The 11,068-nt window shown below is 39.9% G+C and overlaps 1 protein-coding gene across 1 annotated transcript; it reads right to left on the reverse strand.

Annotated features, from left to right (window-relative positions):
- Window positions 1-1,750: 1,750 nt before the first annotated feature.
- On the reverse strand, window positions 1,751-10,680 carry Ibsp (integrin binding sialoprotein). The gene is made up of 6 exons (XM_052199447.1): window positions 10,627-10,680; window positions 10,485-10,535; window positions 10,317-10,394; window positions 6,451-6,516; window positions 2,863-3,027; window positions 1,751-2,278 (listed from the first exon to the last, which is right to left on the reverse strand). Exons 1-6 carry the CDS (start codon window positions 10,678-10,680, stop codon window positions 1,751-1,753), a joined length of 942 nt encoding a protein of 313 aa, XP_052055407.1.
- Window positions 10,681-11,068: the final 388 nt, after the last annotated feature.

Consider the following 11,068-nt stretch of genomic DNA (forward strand, 5'->3'; position numbering starts at 1 on the left):
AAGGATTGAGGGACCAGTGGGAGGATTCAGTGATCAGTGGGAGGATTGAGGGTGTTAGTGGGAGGACTGAGGGTGTTGGTGGGAGGGTTGAATATGTTCCTGGGAAGACTGAGAGTTTGGTCATAGGACTGAGATCAGTGGGAGGACTGAGGTACCAGTGGGAGGATTAAGGGCATCAGTGGGAGAACTGAGGGGTCAGAGGGCAAAGTGGCAGGTACTGTGAGGGTGCTTATGAACTAGTCTTCCAACTTCTCTATTGAGCTAGATGAGCAGGTGGTTGTGTAAGTGACCACACCCAAACTGAATTCACTGGCAAGGCTTTGCATTCCCCTGTGCTGGGTGTCTATAGAGAATGAATTAAAGGATGTGTGACTTCTTGTCATCAAGCATCTTCCAGCTACCTATACACTAATTTGAATTTTGCTTTTAGGTTTACATTAAGGAGTCAGTTGTTGTCAAGACTTTGTAGACTAAGTGTGTATGTGTGTTGTGTGTGTGTGTGTGCTTGCATGTGTGTATGTGTGTGTAGTTTGTATATGTGTACTTTGGGTGTGTTCACATTTGCATATGTGTAGTTTGTGTAATTTGTATATGTGTAGTTTCTGTGTGTGTGTTTGTATGTAGTTTGTGTGTTTTTACATGTGTATATGTGTATAGGCAGTCTGTGTATGTGTAGTTTGTCTATGTGTTTGCATTTGTGTGTGTTTGTGGCTTGTCTGTTACATATGTGTGTGATTTGTTTATGTGCATTTATGTTTGCATGTGTGTGTGTGTGTTTGCATTTGTGTATATAAAAGTTTAATTACCCCATTGTAGGCCTTTCCCCATTTAAAATCAAATTTTGTAGGGAAAAGCTTACCAGAAGAACACAGGACACCCAGTCACAATCGAATATTAAAGAATAAGTCATTTATTTAGCATGTTTGTTCCAGATGTTTCACAGAGACAGATTATTCATGTGGGGAGGGGTTGTATTAAAAACCAGTCATTGTCTATCTGGAATTCAAACTGAAGTGGGCATCTTACAGCATGTATTCATGTTCGTTAAACCTGGCAGCTTTAAGAGGAGTCATTTACTCCCTGCTGTACACAGCTGATTCTGCCTCCTGAGCCAAACCTCAGCCACTCAGATGTGTTGAATAAGAATGCTTCCAGATCCTGGGTTTTAAACCCTGATGCAAATAGATGTTTTTAGCCGAATTGTTCCCCACTCTCTAAACCCACACTCCTTCCAATGTTCTCCCTTTCTTCTTAATTATAGCACACATGAGAGATTGCCTATTTATTTGTGATAAAAATGCACATGCACAGGTCGCATAAAATACATGAGGATGAAAATTAAACTTAATACAGTATTAGATAGGGGGTGCGATAAGGGAACTCCACACATCGTATACAGTGTTGTTAATAAATCTGTTGTTAGGAGCCTTCTTTGTAACAGAGTATGTTTGGGCAGTTGGCGACAGCGCCCACGGCACAAACACCATAGAGCTACAACCTCAAAGCATCCATCTAGCCCCAGCTCATAGATCTGTGCGCTGCCTGATCAATAGCCGTGACTTACAATGACCCTTCAATGACACACCTGGGGGGAGGGGAGGAGGAAGCCCGCTACACACAGAAGCATTTGCGGAGATCACTATGGACCTTAGCACCCATTCCTCACTTATAAAATGCACATCTGTTCTATTGCACCTTCCTGAGTTGAACTTTGAAAAGGGTAGCCAGATGCAAAGACAGAATGGGGAATTCACTGGCGGTAGTAATAATCCTGACCCTCGTAGCCTTCGTAGCCATGCCCCTTGTAGTAGCTGTACTCGTCCTCATAAGCACGGTAAGTGTCGCCGCGAGGCTCCCCGTTCTCGTTGTCGTAGATTTCATACTCTCGGTTGTACTCGTTACCGGTTTGTTCGTATTCTCCCCAGTACTCAGCGGTGCTGCTTCTGACTGGTGGCGAGGTGGTCCCATAGGCTTCGGGCGGTGGGGTCGTCTGCTGAAACCCGTTCAGAAGGTCAGCTGTCTTGGTGCCAACAGTGGTCAGCTTCCTGCCCGCTGTGGTTCCTTCTGCGCCTGCTTCGGTGATGCTCGCCTCCTCTGCTTCTCCGTTGTCTCCTCCGCTGCTGCTGTTTCCACCATACACCTCCGTGGAGTTGGTGCTGGTGCCGTTGACCACCTGCTCGTTTTCATCCACTTCTGCTTCTTCATTCTCATTTTCTTCCTCTTCCTCTTCCTCGTCGCTTTCCTTCGTTTTTGGAGCCCTGCTTTCTGCGTCTCCAGCCTGGAAAAGAAGGTTTGAAATCATCCAAATCTAGTTATGGAAAAACTCAGAACTTCTGTACTGATAGCCTTGTTAGGGATGCTGTTTTGAGTTGAATATACTTTAATTTGTGACGACTTAAAAAAATCAGAATAGGTAACTTCTGGATGGGTTTCAAGGGGGGGGGGGAGTGTACCTAATAATCCTGCCCTGTGGGCTGTGTTTCCTAAGCTCTATCCACTTTCTCTGCCTTGGAAGGGGCACATTCGATGTGGGGTGATATTTCTCTGGCCTTTTTATGCATTATGTTGCTGTCCATATTAACCTGCTGCTGTCTTCTGTTATGATGTAAATTGTCAAGTAACAGCTTGGGATGGAAATGTACAGAATATCATTCCTCATTTGGAATCAGGGAAAGTGTATCAATCCTGCTTCTTTAATGAGGTTATATATATATATATATATATATATATATATATATATATACTTTAATATATATTCTTTAATATACATATAGATGCTATTAAATACTATGTAAATAATGTCGGGGAAACATGGGCATCAGCAGAAAGATGAAAACAGAATCCCTGTTTGGGGCTCATTACCTTCTTGGGTAGTTGGAGTGCAGCTAACTCGAAAGTCTGTGCTTCAGCTGTGGTCTCTGCTCCATAGCTGGCTGTTACACCTGAGAGTGTGGAATTCTCTGCCTCTGCCTCCTGGTCTTCACTCCCCTCAGATTCTTCGTTGTTTTCCTCTTCGTTTGAGGTCTCCTGGTGAAAATATCCAGAGTTTAAATTTTACTACAGCTACGCAAAGCTCAAGATTTCCTGGGGCTTCCAGTATATTTGGGAATCACTCCCAGCTGGCTCAGCTGCCTCCCCGAGTGCCACATTCCTTCTTATTTCTAAGAAGTAAACATTATTTAATCCCATTTATCATTGGGTGGGCTGCTTCAGCTGTTCATTTGATCAAGTCAACAAGATTTGTGCTTTAGATATTTGGTGAACAATTGATTCAAGTATTCACAGTATTGTATAGTGCTATTACATGAAGATGATTAAAAATTAAGTCAAACAAATGTACATTTCAATATTTAATATTTTATTCTTTTATTTAACAGTGAAATATTAGTTTGCAAATTGAGTTAGTCTACAAGTATAATTAATACCTACTAGTATAAGTTTGGATTTTGTTTGTTTAAATTTATATATTTAAAAGAGTAGACAGTTGAATTTACTTGAAATGTGTTTTGGGGAGATTGTGATATTCGGAGACTGTTTTCAGGAAAACAAACTGAAACTGAGCTTGGTCTGGCTTCTGAAAACAAGTTTCTAAAGCAGGATTTTTGTTGTTAAGTTTGTGAATGATCTCGACTTTAGTGAAGGATGAGGAACACCCCAAGTCCACCTTTCCAAGCTGGGTGTGTCTGATGTCTCACGCGTGCTCTACTGCCCAGGTTTAAAAAGAAGATTCATTAAAACAGATTAAACTTTTTAGAGGTGTAGGAAGACATTACTAGCATCGTTTGAAAGATTCTGAGACTGAAAGACTATGATGGTTGGTTCTTGATCCCTTGTTCCATTGTGGAAAAATTGAACTAACACCATAACTGGTACAAAGGTCAAGACTGAAGAGTGGCCAATCTCCCAATGTCTACAGTTCTTCCTTTGGGATCCTTTATTGGCCCAAAAATTTAACTGAAGAATGTTCCTGTGCAAATAAACTAAAAGGGGAAGAGGGTCTGACAGGTGCTCTGTCTTAGGTTCAGATGTCTTATAGGAGAGGTAAATACACACTTTCAGGCTTATTAGTCCCCTAAAATGACCAACCTGAGTGACTAAGCTGATGAGAACTGTGAAGCTGTGGCCTCACTGGCTGAGGGTGGGACATTGCGTGACTGCTCCTACTTCAGAAAGCCTATTGGTTGCATTTACTAGAGTTGAATGTATGCACATCTTTGACTCAAAAACCACACGTTTAAGAAAAATAGCCTCCTGCCGGGCGGTGGTGGTGCACACCTGTAATCCCAGCACTCTGGGAGGCAGAGGCAAGCGGATTTCTGAGTTCGACGCCAGCCTGGTCTACAGAGTGAGTTCCAGGACAGCCAAGGCTATACAGAAAAACCGTGTCTTGGAAAAACCAAATCAAGAAAGAAAAAGAAAAATAGCCTCCTAAAATCAAAATGTATAGTCACTTGAAAAAGTTCTAGAAGGCTCCCAGAAGAACATTTGTAGCAAACCTATCAGCACACCTATTTTCAGTTATCATACATCCCAACACATTGATACAGGCAATGCTGATGGGAAGCCTGAGGACTCAGTAAGGACTGTGCAATAATATGGATGAATTTGAATGTCAGAGCAAGAGAAGCCCCTTAGAAAACAATGTATACTGTGTCATCCTATACATAAGTTTTTCGCATGTATATTATATATTAAGTATTATATATGTATATCAAGCAGAAGCCTTGTATAAGTCAGACTTCTAGTAGTCCATGGTGGAAGTTGGCTAATGCAATATTACGCAGGTGCTACTTTTTATATTAGTAATCTTACCTATATGCTCACTTTCTGACGTTTCTGTGAGGCGATGGTGTTATCATGCATGCTGCTATACAAAGTTAGGCAAGTCTTACATAGTCTAAGATGAGGGGCATGTTATCACCAAATGGGAAATCTGCCGGAGTATGAATCATGTGAATACAACGGCAGGGACTGCAGACCTAACTAAAACTACGAATTAATTCTTAAAGAAGAAAAGAAGACACAAGCATGTCAGGAATCATGCAGATGGAGGAAGACTCCCAAACCCACTTTTCTGTGATTACTGAGAATGGATGATCTTTGGAGCATCTATTCCTTTGACATTTCAAAACCCAGTCATCAAATATTTACTGTGCACCATATGAGCGTCTGAGTTAGGCAGTATGAGCAGTTGCAGAAGTTGCAGAAGTGGGCCCAGAATAGTCCTTTCCTTAGACAGAGTTTAGCTTGGGGGTTGGGGGGGGTGCCTCAGGTCTTAGGGAATGTGAATGGAAGGAATGGGAAGAGCTACGTGCACAACGATGGCTGGCTACATTGTGGGTGTGCATAACTGAGTCAAAGGCCTGATCCTTCTGCATGCACCGCCACCTCCAACACAGCAAGCCGAGAGCTGCTGCCGGAGATGCATGGTTCTGCGGAGTACGCAGCACCCACATCACAGTTGCTGCACATGAAGCAGCTGTAGGGAAATGCATGAGTCTTCCTTGGTTTGGGGTATGATTGAACTGCAGCAAGACTGTGAAGGATGTAATAATGCACGCACATTTTCTGGGCCAGGCTTGGCATTATTTTAAGGCCTTCCATCAAGCTGTCAGTGTAACTGCCACACAGGAAATGTTGCTTAGCCAGAAGAAAAAACCCAATCCTTTGTCACCTTTCAAGTTACCACATCCTTTGCTTTCAGGATATCGGACACAGACGCTCCATTTTTGGGTGCCATTTTCTGTTCATAAATAAACCCAGGAATACCTGGATTTAGAAGGTTCCCAAGCCAGAGTAGCTATAACTGACTACCCAGAAAAATATATCCTAATTGATATGTTTCCTTAGGTAAGGATGTTTGTTATAAACATAATAGTATGATTTACAAGCTGTGTAATAATTTTAGCCATGATTACAGTAATTGTAACTATTTAGGAAGCTGTTTATATGTCTTGAGTATTTTGGTTTCTGTAATCTAATTATTAGATAAAAGCCTATTAAGTTACTATTAAAGAGACCAACTGTGTTCTGTAGATCAAATGGGGCAACACTGTGGAGGTTTCACTTGACCTCACATGCCGTCCGCTGAGGGAGAAAGGCGGCTCACACTAAGCTCAGGATTACTGGTTCTTGCTGCTATCATGAGCACCAAATACAAACAAACTTCATGTAGCTTTTCAATGAATTTTGCACTTCCCTTAAACTGGAGACACCTTTGTTTTTCTGCACCATGTCTAGGTAGTTTTAACCCCAAATTACAATGGTGTTTGAAGCAGGTTATTTTAGTTGTTTCTAATTTAAATAATGCTCCTCCTGTCCAAAATAGCAGGTTCTAAGTAACTGGCAAGGTTGGCAGTGCTGTTTGCTGAGTCTAGAATTCATGAAATAGTTTCCTATTAGTTCCCTGTGCTGCCCAGCTTGCCACAGAAGAAACACAAAATGCCTTACCTCTTCCTCCCCCTCCTCCTCCGAACTATCACCATCGCCATTTTCTTCTGAAGAGTCGCTGCCACCCTAAAATATACATACAGTGCATGCATGTGCATACACACACAGATGAATATATACTCCACAACAATTAACACTTCCTGATAATGAAAGTGTAATACACAGATATTTACTTATTAGTATTGTCAGTCTGATTGATTTACTAATTACAGAGGGTTGTCAAGTCAAAGGGAGAAGAGGTACATTTGCAGATCTATGAAACCAGGAAACAGCTGTCTTATAAAGGACAGTGGATGCATGGGGATGCTCACTTTCAACCTTCCAAACATAGGCAACATTTTGAAATTTTACTCTCTATGTAAAAGCCAGAATAACAAATCACAAAATTCCTTAATTTTGAAGGAATGCAGGAACTGCTGAGTGAATCTCTCCATGAAGGAACAACTCAAAAAGGCATGACTTCCCCAACCATTTCTAAATAGATTTCATAGACTTATTTTTCTTACAAAGTACAGGTGATTAATGATTTAGCTTATAATAAAGAGAAAATTATTATTTGATAATTCTCTTAAATACTGCAGCCCAAATTGTACTTTGTTTTAAAGAAATTAAACTTGTGCTCCTAGCTTCTCAACTTAATTAAAACTAATTTTAAAATAATTGATATATACACAGTTTAATTAGGTGAAAGTTTTTTTTTTAAAGCTCTTACAATTTGTGTGGTGACAATAAATTAAATCAAGGATTCTACCTATAATGCACAGCTCAGTGAGCTTTACTGGGGTCTTTATTGTTGGTGTTTTTATTGTTGGTGCTTTTGTATTTTTTGTTTTAATTCCTCAGTGCTGTGGCTCAGACTCAGGATAAATGCTCTACACATTAGACTTATCCTAATTCTGAGATTTTAAAAATTAAATATAAGTCTAAACATTCATCAAAACCTCTAAGACATGAAAGGAAATGTTTGATCTTTCTACCAGAGATAACTCAAATTGAATCTTCCTTCTTATTTTGTACCCGGCCCCAGTGCCCTCAGGAATGAAACCCATACCGAGATCAGAGTCTGTTATTTCCTGCCTATCAATTTTAGCTTATATTCTGATGATCTGATAAACATACTGTCCTTGGAGAACATTATTTAGAAAGACCTCGATCTTCTGGGTTTGAATAAAGGTGTAGAAAAGACTCATGCTGCTCCCTGGTCCCTGTTGGCCTCATTCTTCAGGTGGCCACGTCACCCAGGCAAGGAAAGGGAGCTCGTGTTGTCTTAGGCCAATAATAACTCTGGGTGGAAAAAGAATTATTAGGCTCTCCCTAATAATTCTTTTTAATGAATTTAATAAATAAATAATAAATAATAATGAATTTAATAAATAATGACCTGGTAGTTGTGCTGTTCCACACCTATTGGGGTACAAAACAAGTCATTATATTTGTACTATTTCCATTTATTGAATCAAATATAGAGGACCACATATTTATATAACCAGAGCTGTTTTTCTCAGCTGGGAGTGTGTTGGGTATTTGTCATGGTTCCTTCCCTCTGATTTCCTCCCTAACTCAACCAGCATCTACTATTCCTGTGTGTTCTGGGAGCCCTTTAAAAGCTATATTAAATACCTTAGGGTTTGTACTTTATTTTGTTATGGTTTTGAATTGCTTTCCTTCCTTTTACTTAACATCAATTTATCAGTCTTATTGATTCCTCCAGAGTCTTCAGTGAATTTATATAGAGACATGAAAGATTATATATATATACATATATATATGTATATATATCTATATATAGACAGACAGACAGATGACAGATGGACAGATGCCTTAATGGAAAACAATTCTGAAAACCCACTTTGGTATGCTTGCTAAATATGATAAAAGATATAAAATTGAATCTTGTCCTCTACAAGTTAGAACAGTAATCAAATATCATCTTAATAGTAAAATGTAATTTTTCATTAAAATGGCTTAGGATACTAAATTAAGGTGATTTATACTTTAGTCTCTCTAGGACAGCATAGAAACAATCTATAGTAGACTTGCTGATGGCCTCACCGCCCATCTGATGCATTATATGCTAGTTGATATTTACAGTAAGCCCATAAACACACTTACTCACTAAAACATGAATTTCAAAGCCAATAAAATGTAATGCAAGGGATCAGAATGACAGCTTTGGACGATAAACAGATACCAACGTAAATTAGGAGAACTGAGACTTTGTAAAACAGGAGCTTGTCACAAATATCTCAGGAGTTGTATTAGAAGACGTTCTATTTTCTATTTAAAAACAACTATCTCACAAGTTCTGCTTAACTAAATCAAGCCTCTTTGTATATAATTTGCAACAAAAGTAGAGTTGACTCCTATGAACTCTGAGTCTATCAGTGATAAATAGTTGACACTTTACCATATCAGTACACTGTGGACACATAGCTATATATATATAAAAAAAAAGAAACAGGAGGGAATGGTTGTATTTGAATATTAGATATTCCAGAAAAGTTGGCCAGCTACATAAAAACTAGAATTTATATCATTTCTGTTTTAGAAAGGGGGCAAGGTTCCAAACAGGCCCTGTTTATTTCTGGGCCTGAGGTGAACCAAAGAATGGTAGACAATTTTGAAAACCCACAACTCTTGTATCGCTCATGCTCATATTTCCGTGGCCACACAAGTTCCCTGTCATTATAACGGTGCTAGAAATACTTGAGGATTATGATTTCCTATCATCGCAGGAGCTAGAGAAGGGTTGGCCTGACACATGGTGAGAATCGGGGCCAGACACTGCAGTGAGGCAGTCTGCTGCTCTCTGTGCCTCCTTGCAAGTCCTGGGTCAAATGTTACATAATTGGTGCTCCAGACCCAAACTGTACAGTGACAAAAATAGTGTCACTCTAGCTTGCTGTGAATTTAGACTCAATACCACACCCTTGAGTATTCAAAGGCCTCTTTCACAAATAGTCTGACAAAATGGGATGTCTCATTTTTAACTTTAGTTATTTTGCCTTCTAGTTTATAAATTGTGGTGATGCTTTTGCTTCTAGGCTTCCAGTGTTTTATGAGTCTCTCTGTCCATTGCCTCTGACATGCCTGGGCCAGACCCCATTGTAATTGTGCTCCATGTGACACCTACAGCTCTGCCACCTACAGGGTAAGGGTCCTGGAGATCATCATCCCTGACACTGAGGGACTAAGGCCACTGCTGTCTGAAGACCCTGGTACCTGTGAATGTAGCTTGTCCCATGTTCAGAAAATGCCAAAATGTCAGCTATGAACAGCTGGTAGACATCACTGAATCAACCATCAATTAGTGATTTTATATCACTGGTTTTATTGTCAATCACTAATAAAATGGTTCACTTTTATCAGCAGATTAGCTGAGCGTTAACTCTGTGTGCTGTCTCTTGTGTGGAAAGAAAACTGATTTTTTTTTTATAAGCAGGCTGAGGAAGAAATTAGGGAAATGACCCCCTTCACAATAGCCACAAACAGTATAAAGTATCTTGGGGTGACTCTTACCAAACATGTGAAAGATCTGTATGACAAGAACTTCAAGACTCTGAAGAAGGAAATGGAAGAAGACCTCAAAAAATGGGAAAACCTCCCATGCTCATGGATTGGTAGAATCAATATAGTTAAAATGGCCATTTTGCCAAAAGCAATATACAGATTCAATGCAATACCCATCAAAATCCCAACTCAATTCTTCATGATTTTTTTTTTTAAAATAGTAAATTCAGGCTTTCGTAGCAAGAAGTCTCTCTGGATGAACTGTGCTGAGAGTGAATCCAGATGTTTGAGTGTTAAATTTGATCCCTATGATACAAGCTTAACATGTGGAAAGGAGAATCAAGTTCTGCACTTACCTGGACTGGAAACCGTTTCAGAGAAGGATAAAGGTAGGCATGCTTATAAACGTAGTAGAGTGGCCGGTACTTAAAGACCTGTACAGATAAGACAATGGTGCCACTGTGTTTAATGTACAGTTACATTGGGATAAGCATAGGCCAGAGAAACTGTCTGAAATCAGTTACCCTGTTTTCTTCAGAATCCTCCGCTTTGATTCTTCGGTGGAAATTTTTCATCTGTTCGAAACAACATTTTACTGTTACACACCCTGTTTGCGTAAAAAATGTATAACTACTGAAAATACAAGTTTTTCCACAATGAACTTACCGAGAAAGCACAAGCCATGCCCAAGATGCTGAGCAAAATTAAAGCAGTCTTCATTTTGCAATTTCTTCTGCAATTGAAGAAGGGATATAATTAGTAGATATTAAACATATTGCATGGCTTGTGTGTTCATAAGTGATTCAGTTGATCTTAATTGGTCTAATTCTCATTTGAGAGGTGTGCGTATCTGCCTGCCACATGTAGAGACTGGTGTTTGACCGCCTAGCTCTGAAAATCGTCTATTTTCAAAGTCCTTCTGGTTATTCTGTAGATGTGTCTGAATAGTACTGAGATCCACATTTGGCTTGTCTTTCTGTGGTTTGACAGTCAAGGACATTGCATCTGGATCTAAACGCTCGGGGTGCTTCACATAGGGGTGCAAGAACCCCAAATAGCACTAACAAGGGTGCATCAGCCACACCAGCCAGCTTGCCAGTGCAGCTGT

This window comes from Apodemus sylvaticus, chromosome 11, assembly GCF_947179515.1.
Source record: "Apodemus sylvaticus chromosome 11, mApoSyl1.1, whole genome shotgun sequence".
Classification (NCBI taxonomy): Eukaryota; Metazoa; Chordata; class Mammalia; order Rodentia; family Muridae; genus Apodemus; species Apodemus sylvaticus.